General features: G+C 38.4%; 1 protein-coding gene across 3 annotated transcripts in view; it reads left to right on the top strand.

Annotated features, from left to right (window-relative positions):
• The first annotated feature begins 1,809 nt into the window (after positions 1 to 1,809).
• Positions 1,810 to 20,012, top strand: part of LOC124167068 — a 31,934-nt gene continuing 13,731 nt past the window's right edge. For 2 of the 3 annotated variants that reach the window (XR_006866601.1, XM_046544856.1), the window contains exons 1-2: positions 1,810 to 1,942; positions 6,259 to 7,785. Coding sequence is in view for 2 of the 3 variants with exons in the window: in XM_046544856.1 (XP_046400812.1) it covers positions 6,358 to 7,785 (1,428 nt within the window). In the remaining variant the exon portion in view is untranslated. Of the gene's footprint in view, positions 1,943 to 6,258; positions 7,786 to 16,049; positions 16,200 to 20,012 lie in introns of those variants that run through there. The other variant, XM_046544857.1, reaches the window with a different exon arrangement.

Here is a 20,012-nt window from a genome sequence, read left to right as displayed (position 1 = left end):
TGAAATACATGCTGAACAGCTGATGTTTTGTTTACTTCCAGTCGAACCTGACTTTCACGTTTCCTGTACATGTGCTCAGTGCAATGCCTAATCGCGGTTGTAAAAGTCTGATGACAGTTTTTGTCATATTTTATGGTGAGTTTGTTATTAAAAATACCAAAGAAACATTACAGACTTTGTGCATAGAAGCATACTTTGGAAGTGAACTTGGAGATGAGGATAAATCTTGGGCGCCGCATAAGGTATGTTATGTATGCTTCTGTACCTGTCGGTCATTCGGTAAATATGAAAGAGAGCTACGAAAATCTGGAAATAGTGTTAAATAAAATAGGTTATTCTACACATGGTTGGTCCTTGCATGCTCCTTGGTCAGCAAGGTGGTTTTAAAAAATTTCCATGTTTCCTGTATGAATGGTACAAAAGAGCTAGGAATCAACATTGGTGCAGAAAAAACTGGCCTTCTAGGAAGTCTTTAAAGCCTCGTGAGAAGAACATTCTACGCAAAAACCTTGTAGATCTAAGAAACATGCTCCTACCACCACTACATATTAAGGTAGGTCTCATGAAACAGTTTGTAAAGGCTTTGCCTAAATATGGGCATTGTTTCAAATATTTCTGTCAGAAGTTTCCACACCATTCAGAAGCTAAGCTGAAAGAAGGCGTCTTTGCCGGACCTGATATTAGAAAAATGCTGTTTGACGTTAACTTTGAATCCACAATGACCTCAAATGAAAGAGAAGCTTGGGTGTCATTCAAGCAAGTTGTCACCAAGTTCTTGGGAAATGAAAAATACCCTAGGAAATAAGTCTGTTGTTGCTAACAAGTTAAAAAAGGTTTGAGCAGTTAGGATTTTTGATGAGCCTGAAAGTTCACTTTTTGAACAGCCATCTCTATTACTTCCCGGACAATAGGGTAGTTTCCTTCATCAAAGAAAACGAAAGGCATTGATTGCGATTCGTTACCCACCATTAGTGTATTCATAATACACAAATTATTTGGTTTTTGAAATACCGGTTTAGACGAATGACAAGGGTCAAATTTTATACTCATTTGAAAAAGGCCAGATTGGCGCCCATGCGATGCCACTCCACGTGACGTCACAGGGACCTAGTTTCTACACGAGAGGATAGGAGTTATACATCGTCTGAGGTTACCAATGCATGCATGAGGCACAGAGCTCAGGGAAACATGTCTTAATAATCACCTATTGAAACTGGCTAAGGTCGGAAAGTTTTCTTCGTTTGATAAGGTATTAATAAACCTTTTTTAAGCCAAGCGCTACCAGCCAGCAAGGTACTCAGCTACCCGCTAGCATCCTGCGTCCTATCAATGCTCAGAGTCTCGCCCAAGAAAATATTTTACTATTATCGAGGACCTGAGAGCCTCGCGTCCCTAGATCAAGGTCGTCGATTTTTCGTCACGAATAGCTCGAGAAATTGACCGCAACAGATCTAAGGAGGAAAATATATGTCTCTTTATTTTTGAAACTTAATCTTAAAGGACGATAGTATAAAATTGGTGAAGGCCATTTTGTTAGGTGTGAAAAAAGCTTTCTGCACTCCTCCGTAACTCCACCCATGAAACTTCTTCCTCATTCCCCTCTGTGATTAAAAAGTGATTTCTTTGAACGGTCGACCTATTTCATTGGCTCTAAGATATGATTTATAATTATTATTGGAAATTATCGGCCGCGCGCCGTTTGTACGATAAAGGGCTTCCGCCTTGTAATCTACCATGTCCGATAGTTTAAATAAAGTACGCTGCAGCCTATAAATCCACTTTTCTCACTCACCTCGAGCAAGTAAAACCTTTGAAGAAGACCTTTGGAGCGTTCCATAAAAATTCACGTTGCTAGAGTCGTCTGATAGAACACTGTTCCTTTAGGATTCTCAGCCATTTCAACCATCAGCTGATACGCTGGCAAGAAGACCATATTCTCGAGGTATGAACTTAATTTTTCGTAATCATCTCCGAAGAATTTCGCTTTCTTCCTCAATCGATTGTTATATTTATCAATAAGTCTGGGGATCAATTTTTAACTTATTTTCTGTTCACTTCAACTTTTGAGCTGCTTCAGAGTAAAAGAGGCATGCTGATTTCAAAATTGGAGTTTGTTTTCTTCAACCACCTCAAGTTTTCTTCACTATTCCTTGTGTAGTATTGAAAGAACTGAGAGATGGCACTTTTCCACAGGTTTATTGTTGAAAGTACGACGCGTTTCAACCGTCAGGTCATACCATTTTGATCTACAATGGGTATTACTGGGGAGTCTTTACTTCAGTTAAAAATTTAGGTATCTACACCTTAAATGCCAATAAAAAGATATAAGTTTGCCATTTGTTTCTCAAAACAGCTGCGATGCGCCACTATGAAAAATATTAAATGCCCAAAGTTTACCTTGCGGTATTGTGTTGCAGGAATTTTTCAATATTCTTTTTGTCGAGTTGATTATTGAGCCTTGTTGCCTCTGTCAATAGATTTTCTCGGATTGCTATGTAGTTGAAAAATATGTCATGGGGTAGAAAGGTCCACAATAATATAGTAATTGAATTGAATACCGGTGATACAAAATTTTGATACATGTATATATTTTACATCACTTCTTTATCATTGGTAGTGTTATTAAATTTAAATATCCAAAGTGATAATTATATGATGCCACTTAAGTAAAGTAGTACTATTGGTGACATAAGATTGATATCTTTTCGATTAAAAAATGACAAATGATACACTCGAATCAACAACAATATTTGCATCTGATGGACAAGCCGAGATGAATTCAAAAGTCCTTCTACTTTTCTATTACGTCATACTGACTATGAGTGAAGTCTAAGGGTACAACCGTGTCACCATCGAAACGGTAATCATGAATATTTGATTGAGTTGGACTAATTGAAGAAGACAAATTCACAGCTTTCCATGATACTTATCACTCGTTATATACTTATGCTACAATTTCGAACTATTCTGTAAATATAAAGTAGACCCCTGTCAACATTGATTCAGCGTTTGGAACATTTTTATTTAAAAATCTTGAAAGTTTACCTCAATATTTCTCAGTTGCTAAATTATAATACTTCAGATGCTCGAAAATGTTGATGAAGGTGTACTTATTCTACCAAATTCAGATTTTTTTTAGTAGGTAATATAAGTAGACCTCAGTCAATCGTGCGGTGTTTAAAACTTGGAAATTTTACCTCAAAATCATATTTGAAGCTTTATTTTTATATTTGAGGTACTGGAAATTATTGATAAAGAATAATTGACTTTATAGAACCACTCTAAAAATGTTAGTGTGCTATATGGTGATGCACATTGTTAGGTTGTGTCATACTGGTTATTCTTTAATGGAAATGACGTTGCCATTTTTTGTTACGTTTTTTGTGGCATAATGTGAGCCAGAGGGGTATATTGTTCGTACCAACTAATTATTCTGGTTCCGAATTTGTGTAACGATTTTGTGGCTGTGCATCATATTCGTAACCTGGAAAATGTACTTACATAAACTCGCGGTTATGGTAATATGCTCGTAGAAAGCTCACAGAAGGTAAATAATTTTTGGCAATAAATGATGAATAAATTCGTCGCATAGCGTATCTCTTGCGGAAAAAAACATATGAGGGGTCATCAATTCTCTCCCAATCTCAGGGGTGAGTCCTGGCAAGTATCACGCAATTTTTTTAAATCAAAGCCACGTTGAAGAAGCAGGTTATTATTATTATTATTATAGCAAAAATTGTTGCAAGTTGACCATAAAGTCGGGTGGTAACATAAAATCTCCAACTCCACTATAAACTTTGGAAAAAAAGTTCTTAAAAGCTGTGGCTTTTGAGTAATTGTCATTTACAATACGGTCTTCATACTTGAGAGAATTATTCCCGGAGCATATTATTTTGTCTCATTAAAATCTACATACTACAAAGCCCCTTAACGACCACTCACTCACTTAATCACTCACTCATACAAATGTTTGGGGTGAACGAGAAGATATACGACAAAAAGTCTTATGAAGACCTCCTCTAAAATTGTCTGAAACCCCAGGAAAAATTATGAAAGCACTAAATTTCCAATTATTTATCTGTCTATTCGATTAAAATAGAGTGGGGATTAGTTCAAAAATGGCCCAAAATCCAATGGCGGCGCGGCAATCATGCAAAAAAACAATCACACGTGCATATTTGTTTGTGCAAACAATAGGAGAAAAATTGGAAAAGAAGATAAAGGAATTAAAACGAAAAACTGATAAAAATAAGGTAGGAAATTTAGAAAGTAAATTCGAAAAGTCGATTTATTTACGTCTTCTTTCCACATGAACAAACATTTGTTTACATCAAAGCGTATTCAAACGAAAAGCGGAAAAATATAAGGTATGAAATTACTTATTGCTTTTGATATATTACTTCGAAAGTGTGGTTGTATTAATTTCATAGTTAACAAGTGCACATAATGCCTTTTTTAAAAGATGGTTCGTGCTTTTCACTGTAGTTCGTGTCTTGTTGGCAATACACGATTGTAGTAGAAAGACTTTTAAACAAAACTTTCATAAAATATAGGTGGGTAAAAATGATTTTATTTTCATTGTTGTGATGGCGATGACTTTTTATTTTTGCTTACGTTCTTTTTTCTGTTGATGCCCTTTTTAATGTGCAATGTTGTCTGTAAGCTGGCGCATCAAAGGCAGTGAATAATACAATATGAAGGATAATTGCAATTAAAGGTATTTCTTATTCAATTATTTGTCTTGCGAAAATCACGTTTCGTTGACTGACTAAGTTATTTAGCTGTAAACATTATCGAAATCTTGACATTGACAATGTCTTGTTCACCAAAGGCTGTATCTGCTACTCACCAGATGATTTTATTGCGCATTGCGTTGGATATTAAAGCTACTAGGAGATATTTGTGTATCCCGATTCATTAAAACTTAAAATAGAGGTACTTCTGAAGTGGTATCATTCGCGATCATGATAAATAATATTTCGATAAAATTCGTCATACTAGCCCCAATTCATGCTAAGGATCTCTATCAAGCGCATTTGCACTAGATATTGGTATTCAGTTCCTACGTAATTCTATTGTGTGTACCATTCTCTCCAAAGCTTACGAAGGGAAACAGCCGTCATATCTTATTCATATATCAAGAATTTGGTTGAGTTATGTGAAAAATAAATAATAAACGTGTATTTCATTGTAATGCGTAAAGTCGTTATGTTATGATATTACCTATGAATTGGGTGTTACAGTGGATCATGGTCTCAACGTTTTTTGTATTTGAATTGAACAATTTAGAGACTCTGTCAGACTCGTAGAAATTTATTTTACTTTTTATTCCCTCAGAAAAACGTTTCTCTCCTATAAATATTTGTTTTCATTTTGTAGCCCACGTACCATGCGCTCGTTTTATGTGAAGGTGGACATATTGATTATATCTAATCTAGCCAACTTAAAAGTAAACGATCCTTAAGTAAAAAATAACAAACAAAAAGTGTAAGACCTCCCACAGTGACCATAACAGGTCGCAAGCCTTTTTCGGGGGGGTCTGGAGGGACAGAGCCCCCCCCCCCCCCCAACGTGCAAAAGCGAGTATACTTATAAAACCCACTCCAGCCCTGTTCTTTTAGAGAGTTCCTCAAGAATTTATCCGTGGCCTTTAATTATTCGGTGTTTAGTTTCTTATAGGCATCATCAGGGCGAATTCGCCCATTCCGGCAGAGAAGGCCGTCGAAACGTTGGCAGCAATGCCCATCCTGTCCCGCCAGATCTCCCGAGAAAATTTCATTGGGTAACTTGATTTTACCCACAAAAACTGGTACTTTTTTCAAAAAAAAAAAAAAAGAATAGGAAATACTCTGCAACCGAAGATTTTTAAAAGTAAAGCCCTAACGTAGACATAAATTCTCTTTCGCGTGCTTTTCGTTGCATTGAAATTCATGGCTTCGTTTAAACGGTAGGGCTCCTCGAACTCAGGAGTCTTGCTTTTTTTGCAGACAGTACATAGTACCCCGCAAGCCGCCTCAATGGGCATGTGCGTCGGGCATCGATAACAAATCATCGTCAGGGATTATCACAGGTAGGTATAAACACACAGCTGTGCATAGTTGCAATCACACCAATATGCGCATTACTATGTGTTTTTACCTGTGCTAATCCCTGATGATGAGGTGCCACGTCGGCAAACTAGTCCTTGCCCCCCTGACAAAACTCCTAGTCCGGCCCTGACTGCAAACATAATCAATTTTTTTCTTTTTTTCACAACAGTTGCAGAGCTTGAACAAAGAAGAGTTGTATCGGAGCATTTATAGGTGATATTGTGAACAACGGTGGAGAAATTCATTTCTGATTTGCGATATTACATCGATGCCGACGGATGAAATGGCTGGTAACAATGGCTCGCCCGCGCTTCCATCGTCATTGCTCACGAATCCGAGAGAGGCCTCCACTGAGCCGCTTGCAGATTTCTCGCCAAGTAAAATGCCTCACCTAGACTTGAACCTACGGTCGCTGCTCCACCAAGCGGTGGTTACGGGACAGCTGCGTTGGGTTCAGAAGGTGTTAGATAACGGACACGACCCGTCGGCCAGGGTCAACGATAGTTGCGACGTGGTCAAACTGGCCGAAGATATGTGCGCAAAACATCCAGGCAATGCAGAACGCCGGAGCATAGCTCGACTGCTCAGGGAGACGAGGGAAAAAATGGACTTGGTGATGGGTCGAAAATTAAATATGTGCGATATACCAAAAGGTAAAGAAGATATTTTGCAATCCTTCGAGGAATTGGTGAAGGGAGTGGTGTCGAGCGAGCTGAATAAGTTCGCGGATACCATCAATACATCTGTGTCATCAAGATTGACTGCACTGGAGTCTGGTTTATCGAAGGGTATTGACTCGGTCAGAGAGGCGTCCGTCAATGTGAGCCAATCGGTAGCCGGAGTGCGGGAAGAACAGACGAATTTGGTCTCCAAAGTCAACGATTTATGGCAGTCTCGCCAGAAAGGAACGGCGAGGGCTGCCGATGATGACAAGTTCGCGACGAAGTTGTACAACATCCTCAGCCTCGTGGAGGCTGCGACGAAAGAAACCTCGGCCAAAATCAACGTGATGCATGCGCCTACCCTCAGGAACCAATGCATCGAATCAATGATGTCAAAGACGTACGTGAGTCCCAATAACGATTCGAACAGATCCAAAATGGAGACAATGTATCGGAAAATGTACGACAAAGATCCCGCCCTGTCCACAGTCTTGCAATTCCTACACTTGCACCCTAGCGTGAAGGTGTTCATGGATCTGGACTCTAAAAGAATCGGCACGATGAAGTCGACTGTGACAGATCACGATGGAAAAGAACGGAAAGGTAACGAATATCGATCGTTCGCTGACTTAAAGGCACATGAGGTATACTTGACCGGTGGAAGACCGCAAGACAATTGGACGGAAGCCTTCGCATCCCGTTCATTGGCGCAGCTAGCCGTGCAGTTGGTGTTCGAGAACGAAGGGAGGCCGTACTCTGGAGGCGACGGGGTGCTGGAGAGAAAGTTCAAGGAAATACTCGCCGAGCTGGAGAGGAAGAAGGCAGATGGGGAAGACTTAGACTCCGACTTCACGTCCTGGGCACTGACCATGGAAACTCAGCTGAGCAAGGAGATACACTTGTATGCGGTCGTCCCTTCCATGATCGCCGATTACGGTCCTTCGAAGGCGCGGTCGAAGTTGGCGGGACAAAGCCCGTCGCTTCTCGAGTACTACGAGACACATGTGATGACCACTCTAAAGAAGGAGACCAAGGTATGTGATGGGCTCGTTCAAGGGCGGATCCAGGATTTTTTTCTGGACGGGGGAATTAGGGTCTGACAAGCAAACAGGATTTCTCTCATATTCCGGATTAAAAAAACATATAATAATTACTATATGAAATATAATTTTTATGTATATCCCTTCCACACTCATTGAGAATGGTGGGTCACCCCAGTTAAAAACATTTTGTAAGTGTCCCTTTTTTTATGTTTCTATATGTAGTCATCTAATTATTTATTTATTTAACTTAAGTGTTACTGCAAGAAGCGCTTTCCTCCACCACATCCATCTACTACAGCATCGTTGTCCTCATCCTTTATTTCTATTATATGTTCCTATCAGGGGTGTCATGGTACCGGAACGCCGCTCCAGCCCTAGTTAACAAAAGACATAATAGTCAAATAACACTTTTATCAATTTTGTCATCTCAAAATTTCTAATGTTCACATTCATAGCCAAAACAAAAACTTTTGTAATAAAATGTAAATAATGACTTGTAATAAAAAACAAAGAGAGTAAATTATCACTTCTAAAAAAATTTAAGGGAAGCTCGTTCCGGCACTGCTAATTTTGCCATGACATCATTGGTTCCTATCCCTTTCTTTCCCTACCTCTGAATTTATTTGTATGTTTGCGCTTAAGGCACCGTGTGAATGAATGAAGGAGTGTATCGGCCATATTGGCTTGTTTCTCTTGGGCTCAGCGTGCCCTGAAACGCATGAACCTGTCTCTTTTCTGCCATCGTGTGAGTGTGTATCTTCCTTTCATCCTTGTGACCTCATGCATTTTTTCTTGTGGTGAGTGGTGAGCTACCCCAGTACCATCTTTTGGTTACTTTTGTGGGCCAAAGCAAAGGGAGTTTTCAGTGGGTACTGTGTGTGTGTGCAGGGGATCAGCTAAGAATTAAGGCTAGGGGGGGTTTTAGGCGCAACTAATAATACTTACGGGTGTTGGGGTATTGCATACCCACCAGGGTAAACAGGAGTTGCGGGGGCCCTCCTCCAGAAAAGTTTTAGGAATAATGGTTGAATGAATGATATTGGTTGAATGGTATTTTACATCAAATTCCTCAAACAATACTACATGATGGTACGCTGGGTACAAGTCTTGAAATGCAAATTTACCTATTTACAACATTATTCTATAATTACTACTGATCCAAATAAGTAAAATGGATTAAATTTCTCTGAGCTCTGGGGGGGGGGTTTATCCCCCAAAACCACCCCTCACTGCGCCACTGTGTGTGTGTATTCTACTGGTCTAGACCCTCTAATTCTATCTTAGCACAAGTCCATGGTCGACTTATTGCATTACCAGTGTTTTTTTCAACCAAATATTGCGTTTGATTTTCAATAATTCACTTCTCTAAAGGAATTACGAAAATTTTTTGAGCATCGTGGAATTTTAAACAGATTTCTAACATTAGTAATGACAGAGCTAGTGAACATAAGGTACTAAGACTATAAGTCCAGGAGTCCTTTAAATGTAATACAAAATTTTAGTTTAAAAATTGCTTCCGCAAAGAAATAATGAAGAATTTGTTCCCAAGCATAAAAAAATTGTAGTATGCAACAAAATATAACATTGAAAAAAGTATTGGCAACATAACCACTTTGAGACAGATTCCTGCAGTGAGGATGATCATAAATGAGTGGCATAAATGTTTAAAATGTAAAGATACAACTTTTTTTTATTGCTAAGCAAAACAACTAAACTTTTTTCACTTTCCAAATTAGATGAACAAGGAGTATGTATTAGATTAAAAAAAAATCAAGTGAAGAGTTTATGAAGTAAAATTTTCAAGCATTTTTGTTTTCATTTTTATTCAAGACAGCTAACTTAAAAATTAGTATTTGGTGTTAAATAAGATGAGTTTTGCTTTTCAGACCCTCCAGAAGAGTAAATCTGAAATTTTTCCCCAAAAGTCTGCACGGAATCCGCCCCTGCTATATATGCACGATTTTTGGTGTGCCAAATTACACCACTCAACGATAATGGGATTTGGGATTTTCCTCTTTCAATCTTGGTCGCCTTTCGATGAGCCAATTATCCCTCTTATTCATAAAGGGTTTATCCCTAAAGTATGTAATGAACCTTTAAAAAAAAATAGATTTATTGATCAAACATTTTATACAACTTTATACTCTCCAAAATGGTCTCCTCCTGCATCTATATACCTTTGCCAACTTTTTTCCACACAGCATAAGTCTTCTGAAACTTGCTTTTTGGAATGCTGTAAATGCACCTCGTCGTGGTTTCTTGAATGTTGTCCATGGTCTCCACATGCTTTCCTTTCTGCTTTCCTTTCACCCTTTGGAACAAAAAGAAGTTAAGATAACATTTTCTCCACTATCTTTTGGAGTTTGATGCAAAATTTTTTCCCATATTGTTGCCTCGAAGTTTTTTCTACATCTATATCTACATACTAACCTGCGAGCTACCTAAAATGCATGTTGCATGATTAAGACATCATCTTTTACCACATAAAAAGGAAATGCTCTAACAAAATTATGATTAGCATTTATTAAAGTCCATTATTGGTCAGAGGAAAAACAAATTCCCACATCTATCCATTCTGGTAAATATCTCTCTTAATTTATCGCTTCTATTGGACCTGGAAATATAGTGGTTCTCTAATATTTTGTTCTCCAAGTTGCTCTTAAAGATATCTATTCTCAATTGTTCAAGCAATCTAAGCCTAGCACGCAACCTCCGAGCAGTGGTGTAGCCAGGAATTTTGTTTGGGGGGTCCAATACCAGGGGGGAAAATTTTTGAAAAATAGGGTAGTGAGTAATGGGTTTTAAACTAATTTTTACACTTTTCACAATCGAAAAAACTTCATTTGGTAAAAAAATACTTTGTAAATTCATGATTTTTCTATAATTTGTTTTCTTTTATCGAGGAAAATAATTGTGCTTTCATATATTTTGGGGGGGGGGGGGGGGGGGGCAGACCGCCTGGACCCCACTCCAGGCTATGCCACTGTCTCCGAGTCTCCAGCGTCTCCTAGTATACATAATTGGCTTAACATCTGGGTAATGCTGTCTGTACACCCGTCGCAGTTTTTGACGAACTGCACAGCTTTCCTTTGTGTTTTTTTCAGTTCACGGATTGAGTCTTTCTGCATCGAATCCATGTTCTTGCTGCATATGCAAGGTGTGGTCGACCGAGTGTGAAATAACACCTTTCTTTTACATTCTCAGCCGAAAATCTTCCCACAATATGCTTGACGAATCTGAATTTCTTCAGGCCTATGCCAAAAATATTTCTTATATGTGTTCACCATAAGAGAGGTTCCATCCTAACCACAATGAGGCTGTGTGTGGAGTTTCACTAGTTCGTTGTCGGTTCAAATGTTGTCCATCACTCAGAGAGGTCGTAGGCAATTATATTCTGTTCATTTTATCTCTGCGGGCAGGGCCGGCCCTAGCAGGTGCGGGGCTAGGGGCGAACCTTCAGTGCGGGGCCCTTCACTAAAAATATTAAACTCTGTACCCCATCTACAAACTCGAGCATTTTGAATCCCTACCACTCTCTGGCTAAGTATGTGTTCCCATCCCAAATTCAGACGTCGTAATTACGCCGTTATGATACCATCCCGTAGTTGAGTTCAAAATAGTATAATACAAATTAAATTTATAATTATATTTATTCATAAAATTATAACGTAAAATAAACATGAAAAGCTAGCTTTTTCAATAGGTACATATTTTTATAAGTTAGATTATGAAAGTTAATTATTTGTTGTAAGCCTAAAGCAATTACTGTAAAATGAAAAAAGATAGTTTTAATTTCACATGGACAGCACGGACTTAACAATACAGTAATAGTTGAAATTGTGTTTTCAAAACTATCGTATATTTTAATTTTTTTTTTACGAACGCGGGGCCCCCCAAAGTGCGGGGCCCGGGGCGGTCGCCCCGGTTGCCCCGCCTAAGGCCGGCCCTGTCTGGGAGTGAGCTGGTGTGGCCAAAGCAAGTGGAGATGAGGGGAGGGAAAGTTTCACGACATGTGGCTTTGCCTTTGCCAATCAGCACACAGTCTGGCGTGGCCTCAGTGAGTCCCTCTCAAACCTCCGCCGAGTGAACATCGTGAATCTGCTCGTGGAGCTGTGTTGCCAAACCTCACGTGATCTCCATGTATGTGACTATGTATGCCTTCCATCAAACGGTGCCTCATTCAGCGCTGTAGCTGGCAATGTCATGGGCATCTTTGAAAGGATTATCCCCAATGACTTCCGAATGAGCAGGTATATTGTCTCGGCGCTGGGGCCAAAATACCTGAGGCCAACTATGATTTACATGTTTCTGTGACAAAATAGGGCGGTTATGTACATTTGGCAACGTTAACTTCACTCCTCCTCTCTTTATCTCGGTACCACCCCTCCCCTATCAGCGAAACCATCCGAGAGTGTCTGGGCTCTCACGAAAGCTCACCCGCAGACATAAAGTGAACAGACTATAAACCACACATCACTGGGAAGATTAGAGATCGCCCATCCCTTTCAACTGGTTGTGCAGGTGTGTACTGGACAGTTGCGCGGTAAAAAAACAAGGCTCGTTACTTTTAGTGGCGGATACAGATGGGTGGTGCAGGGGGTGCGCGCCCCCCCCTTGCGGGTTCGCTTGTATTGCCGAACATTGCAAAACCACAATTGTAACTTTTTTATATCATAAGATGGCATTGTCTTTTACATGTTTATAATCACTTTAAATAAAATTTTCATATACTTTGCCTGTGACTTGATCATCTTTTATTACGATAAAAGTAAAGACAACTCAAGCTATGTTTCGCCCCCCCCTTGAGTTTTTTCTGTATCCGCCACTGGTTACTTTTGGGACAAACCCTGCATGTATCTACTCTGAGGTTTTTCCTTCCATGATCACTGATGTTGATATGTATTCAGATTCACTACCAAAGGTGGTACTACAACTTTCATTGCCCCTCGAGTACTATGATGTGATGGTGATGATGAGAAGGAAGATTAAGGAATGTGACTTGTTCATGCTTTATTAGATCCGACAATACTATGGACTTTTTGTGAGAAGAGGGAGTGGGTGAGGTCAAGGGAATGAACCCTTTAGTAATATTTGACATACATTTATGGTTTTATGCAGACCTTCTTCAGTCACGACCATATCGCGAGAGATTTTTTGGGGGGGCATGGCTAATTTTAAGAGTACATAGCTGTAAAGAAGGACTGATGGTTGAATAGTGACCAAAAGCTGAGGCAATAACTGAAATTCGTAACTTCAGTATTGGTATGAATAACAGAAAAAGCTAGTACGTGCCTATCTTGGAAAAAGCATCACAAACTGAATTAGTTTAATTAATCTTGCTTGAGGGCTGCAGTAGACAGATATTCTGTATATTTGGCATAAAAGTTATTATTCTTATACTCAGTGGTGTAACTATTGGGGGGGGGGGGGGCATCCCTTAGCGAAAAAACTGTTGGATTTTAACAGTTACTATTGGGTTTCATCAGTTACTGTTGGATTTTAACAGTTACTGTTGGATTTTAACTGTTAACTGTTGGATTTTAACTGTTACTGTTGGATCTTCTACAGTTACTGTTGGATCTTCTACAGTTAATGTTGGATTTCAACAATTACTGTTGGGTTTCATCAGTTACTCTTGGATTTCAACAATTACTGTTGGGTTTCATCAGTTACTGTTGGATTTTTTACAGTTACTGTTGGGTTAAATCAGTTACTGTTGGATGTTAACAGTTACTGTTGGATTTTAACAATTCCTGTTGGGTTTCATCAGTTACTGTTGGATTTTAACAGTTACTGTTGGATTCAACAGTTGTCCCAATTACCTGTTGAAATTTTCAACAGCTTTTTAAACAGTTTTTTAACAGTTTTTTTTGCTAAGGGATGAGAGGGATATATCCCCCCATAAGCCTCGGAGAAATAAAAATAATATAAAAAACTATTGTCTAATTTTGACATTTAGCAAATTTTAACGTAACCCTTTTAATGAAACCCAAATTTTAAGTACCAATATTATGTAAAATGTATTTGCAGGCATGCCATTTTTCCAAAATTTTCCCAAAATTGGGGGAAGAGGGTGGGAGGTCACCCTTCCCCATTCTCCCTTATCCCCCCCAAAGCATATATTCCTAGTTATGCCACTGCTTATACTATATGCACCATTATTTACAAATTATCATTGGGTCTCCTATCATGAAATGAGTTTACCTTGCCTTGCCAAGATCATGGTTCCCCTTAAATTTATCGAACCATCATCTTATGTTACTACAAAGAATTACTACCTAGCCCAACCACATGCAATACATTGATGCAAAAATGAAAGGCCAAAATTGTCTAATTGAATTTCTTTGAAGCCTCCGGACAGGGAGAAATAGGTTATGGTTTGAACCCATCCAACTTTTCTTTCGATTCCCCTTATTAATTTTGTTGATGTCCTTAGGGACTGGTGTGCCAACAAGACTTAGCCCTTGGGACTTACAGCTTTCTGTCATTTTTGACAGAAAGCTGTAACCTTATCTGCTAGTTGTGTTTATTTTCCTTATTTTGATACATTTTAAGTACTGACTACAGAAAATATTTCCATAAAGACTGCATTACAATTGTGGAAACAGTGTTGACTTGAATTTTCCATTGTTGTGATTCATGGAAAATTGGAGCCTCTTATGGAGCCAACAATGGTGATACTCCTCTATCACCTGATGTGGTTTTGTCTCATCTTTTCCTATTTCGGTACTTTTCCTTAATTTTTCAATGAGTTTTTCCATCTTTTACTGAAATAAGTTTATACACATTACTCATATACGAGGGTCAGTCAAAAAGTAATGCCTCCCATTTTTTTTCTACTTAAAAAAATTAAGTTAAGTGAAAAATTTGAATTTGGCGCCATTCCTCAAACCTTCTTCTGCAATCCACTGCAGTAGTAACTTTCTGTGTCAACAGGTGGCAGCACAGCAGAAGTTTGTAAGATGGCCGACATCGATGTTCGTTTGAGACAGCGTTGTGTGATTGAATTCTTGAATGCAGAAGGTGAAACGCCCATACGCATTCATGAAAGACTGAAGAAGGTGTATGGTGTTGTGACAGTGGATGTCAGCACTGTTAGACGATGGGTTCGTCGTTGTAAGGAAGCTGAAGGGCAAACACCGTTGACTGACGAAAAGCGGAGCGGCAGGCCGGTGAGTGCAGTGACTCCACACAACATTCAGCAAGTTGATGACATCATTCGTGGTGACCGTCGGGTGACTGCAGATGAAGTGTGTCGCATTATTTCTCTCAGTAAAGGCAGTGTGATCACGATTATTAAACAATTGGGGTACTCAAAAGTTTGTGCACGGTGGGTTCCAAGAATGTTAACCGATCAGAATAAAGAGGCAAGGAAAACAATAGCCTCCCAACACTTGCAGCGCTTCCGTTTGGAGGGAGATGAGTTTCTGAAAAAAATTGTGACCGGGGACGAAACATGGGTGCATTTTTTTGAACCCGAATCAAAGAGGCAGTCAATGGAGTGGCATCACACAAGCTCGCCGAGGAAGAAAAAATTCAAAACTGTGCGATCGGCAGGGAAAGTTATGGCAACAGTTTTCTGGGATACAGAGGGTGTGATTCTGGTTGATTTTTTGGAGCAGGGATGCACAATAAATTCTGTTCAATACGTCACAACCCTCAAAAAACTTAAAGCACGTCTTCAGCGAGTTCGCCCAACAAAATCAATGGCAGATGTTCTTCTTTTGCATGACAATGCAAGACCACACACCAGTCGTCACACCTCTGACGAGATTGTCAAAATTGGATGGGAAGTTTTGCCTCATCCCCCATACAGCCCTGACCTGGCACCATCAGACTTCCATCTGTTCGGGCCACTAAAAGAAGCTCATCGTGGGATTCATTTTGAAGATGAGGAGGCCGTCAAAACATCCGTGCGTCAATGGCTTAGCAAGCAGAGCTGTGATTTTTACCGTGCTGGGATACATGCCCTTGTTCAAAGATGGACCAAAACTGTAGAGATGGGCGGAGATTACATTGAAAAATGACAAAATGATCCTCAATGTTGTGGTTTTCAACCTATGTAATTGCATTTAAATTTCCTGACAATTAAACATAGAAAAAAAATAGGAGGCATTACTTTTTGACTGACCCTCGTAGATTACCAAATGGTAAATTTGTGCTGGCAGCAGTGCCACCTGTTAATACACCTTAATTTCATCATCACTCTATTTTTGCTACAATATGGGCACTAATGTGAATTTTTTTTAATCCAGAAAATGCTGGAGCGTAAAGCGGAATGGCTGCCATTATGCTAATCTGAGACTGCGGGAGTCACTGCCAGGAAAGCGATTCACTCAATCACATTCATCAATTTTTTTAATCAATTGGAAATTATAACTTTCCCAACTTGTCTGTTTCCACACTCTTTTATTTTCACGGACCATGTGGTTTCCGCAACTTGTGCCATTGTCAAGTTGCCGAAACCATGGTAGATGAAAATAAAAGTGTGTCGAAACAGACAAGTTGTTTTAATAAGCTGAATATCAAAGATTTCCCCCGCATCACGCCAGGCACTGTACCTTTTATAACTTTCCCTCTATTGTATATTGCAGTACATTCTTTTTCATGCTAAATATTGCTTTGGGAATAAGCGTTTTAGGTGCAGGACATTTTACTATTGAAATTTGTGGGTCAGTTTTGATTTCAATATTGATGTATGTAGTTGCCAGGGATTTTCATAATTTCATAAACTTTTCATAAAAACATGCGTAAATTATTTGGGTGTCTGTCACTTTGATACAGATGATGCCGTAATTTTTGAGACACAATTTTATGGGCGAAAAAAGTTACACAAAACTTTCATTTCATATACCCAGCATTTCTGGCTTTATATGGGAAGGCATAATAAACTAAGCAATTGTATGATAATTTGTTATTTGTTCTTCAGGTGCATCGGTAGGAGTTTTTGGGTGGGGGCAGGGGGGGGGCCTGGCCTCCACAATCTAAATGGTAATTAGTCAGAAAAAAGAACAACCTTTAGCGAAAAAACTGTTAAAAAACTGTCAAAAAAAACTGCTGAAAATTTCAACAGTTAATTGGGACAACTGCTGAATCCAACATTAACTGTTAAATTCAACAGTAACTGATGAAACCCAACAGTAACTGTTGAAGTCCAACAGTAACTGTTAAATCCAACAGTAACTGTTAAATCCAACAGTAACTGTTAAATCCAACAGTAACTGTAGAAGATTCAACAGTAACTGATGAAACCCAACAGTAACTGTTGAAGTCCAACAGTAACTGTAGAAAATTCAACAGTAACTGATGAAACCCAACAGTAACTGTTGAAGTCCAACAGTAACTGTTAAATCCAACAGTAACTGTTAAAATCCAACAGTAACTGTAGAAAATTTCACAGTAACTGATGAAACCCAAAAGTAACTGTTGAAGTCCAACAGTAACTGTTAAAATCCAACAGTTTTTTCGCTAAGGGAAGCCTAACATTCAAGGACATTGAGAACAGAAACATCAAAAGTTTAAAGAAATTTTAGTGTAACATAGGCCTTAAAATGCTGTTTTCAGATGCTAATTCAACCTTCCATTTTGGATCTGACAGGCTCAGCACGGGCATTTTTTCATTTCTTCGCACGAATAGGTGGTATAGACCCTTCATCGTTATAGAAGCTGTTTTTTTGGCTTGCTCAGTGCAACCTTTTGCTTTTCAAATGTATGCCAACTGATCAGTGGCTGATTGTGCAACATAGTTAAGCAAATTAATGGCACAATAAAGCAAAATAAAAGCAATATTAGCTAAATAAATCATCAAAATAAAAAACACCGATCTCATAGAATTCAGACACTAAAATAAATTACATATAATAATACTTAATCGACTAAAGAGCACATTAACCCTAATACGGGCAAGGTGAGTCTTTTGGACTCATCGCATCACATATTTGAGAATTTTATTATGTTATTGAAATATCAGCATGTTGTAAATTTTTTACTTCCTCTAATGGTATATTTACTATAAATTAGAGTAATTCAAACTTCTTTTGGAATCAAAGTAACTTAGAAATATTTTTTTTCCCTGAATTCCCACAAATCCGGGCAAGGTGAGTCTGTTTGCACGAAATGTAAAAAGTAATGTGCATTTTACAAATATTTGGTTTGAATTGTCAAAATAATGTAAAATTATCACTATGTTGTACATGTAACGATAAATATTTGGTGTTTTATGCAGTGAAAACAGAAACAATTAGTCAAAAGAGTCCACTGTACTCGCTGTTTGACTACGTATGAAATTAATAAGTGATGTAAAACTTTTGTTAAACAAATAATAATCAATTTTATGTTAAAGATTCGAAGGTGCTCAATATGTACAAATTGATGTGAAAAGTAATATTTTTCACTGTTTAATAGTTTAAATTAAAAGCAAAAGTTAAAAGAGTCCATATTGGACTCACCTTGCCCGATTACGTCAGAAAAATATGTTGCTCGTATTAGGGTTAAATCGCATCTTGCTGGATCGATCTGGGGCTGTATGATGGCGTGTAAAGGTGTCTGTGCATAGCACATGAGATATCATTGAAATGTTAGACTGCACTCATATATGGTGCTTTAAACTTTAAAGGCATACACCTGAGATATGCTAAGAGTTAATCATGTTATTTTCACATCTGTGCCTGTCATGCACATTGCGCCTGGACTCAGCAATGCCTATACATATTGCACCTGACGAAAGGTTAAACAAATTATCCAGGGGAAGGCCCTAGGGATCCCCCTGTTTCACTGAGAGTATTCCATTGTCACCAAGCCTGGTAGGATTGCTGGCCCCAACAACATAAAATCCTAAACTTCTCCCATGTTCAGGTGAAAGAAATGTACCCATTACAGAAGAAATTAGTAAGTATGCTCAGTGCATCATATCTCTAAAAACATTCACCCCTGTCTCTCAAGAGGAATAGATCAGTCATTGGGGTAGCTAGGAATTCCATTTTGGGATGGGGGGGTGGGGGGTGGGGGGGTGCAAAACCAGGAGGGAATTTTTTTGAAAAACATGGTATTAAGTAGAGGGCTTTTAACTAATTTTTAAAACTTCATAATCGAAAAAAATTCATTTTTCAGAGAAATAATTTGTAAATTCTTGATTTTTCAATATTTTGTTTTCTTTTATGAAGGAAAAGTAATTGTGTTTTTATATTTTGGGGGGTCCACACCCCCCAAACATCCCCGTTCCCTATGCCACTGAATTGAGTATATGCACAAATTATGGGAATGATGAAAAATTAGTATCTGTTGTGTAAAACATTTAACTTTGAAATTTAACTTTGATATTTTTCCTAATTTATTTATAAATGGATTAAAATTTTTACTTTGTACGATTTGCACAAAGTGTTGTTGGATGTATTTTTATGTTGTGATGATATCTCCCTCAAAGTAGGCATGGAATGCTTTCTTTAATTCCCTTTTTTCATTTTTTCCTTGACACACATTGTAACACACCAACCTGTTTGTTTATTAGCTCTTTTTAAATGCTTTAATGGAACATTATCGATGTAATTCAGTGCATTGGAGTTTACTGGGAAAAAAATTCCTCAGTGAATACTTATGAATGTGCACAGGACATGAAAATGGCCAGTAATGTGTGAATAAATACCTTAAAAAATTGATAAAATATTTTGTGTGCTAACTTTACAGTATGGTTTTCCAATTTAGAGTAATGCCTCCCCAGACCTTTGTTATTCTCTAGTGCAAAATACATGCATAGTAAGTCCTGGCTAATTCAATGCATAGAATAATTATTTGGTTACCTTTCTTAACCTTTTCCCTACTAAAGACAAAATGTGCGTCTGGATGTTTCTTGATTCAGGGGACGAAAGCAGCAAATTTTTGTTGGAGATTTTCCTATGCAGGTGAACAAATGCCGAAAATATATGTTTCCTAGCTCTCCCCCTTTTATGATGGTTGCGGGTGTGCCATGTCTTTGTTTAGGTACCCAACACTGCGGGGCTTAGGCCATAACCTCTAAATCCGGGAGCAGGTACCCGGACCCCTTGTCTTATATTACCTCTCTTTGCGGTAAGGGACGGTGGTCATACAATTGTTTATCCAGTCATTTTGCGAAATAAATATTTGTTCCTTTCTCAAAAAATATTAGCTAAGAATTGAATTATTTGTCTTTTGAGCGGCATTCACAATTTTTAAACTAAATTCTATGATAGCTATTAACTTAT

This window comes from Ischnura elegans, chromosome 10, assembly GCF_921293095.1.
Source record: "Ischnura elegans chromosome 10, ioIscEleg1.1, whole genome shotgun sequence".
Taxonomy (NCBI): Eukaryota; Metazoa; Arthropoda; class Insecta; order Odonata; family Coenagrionidae; genus Ischnura; species Ischnura elegans.
This window is presented reverse-complemented; position numbering and strand designations above follow the sequence as displayed.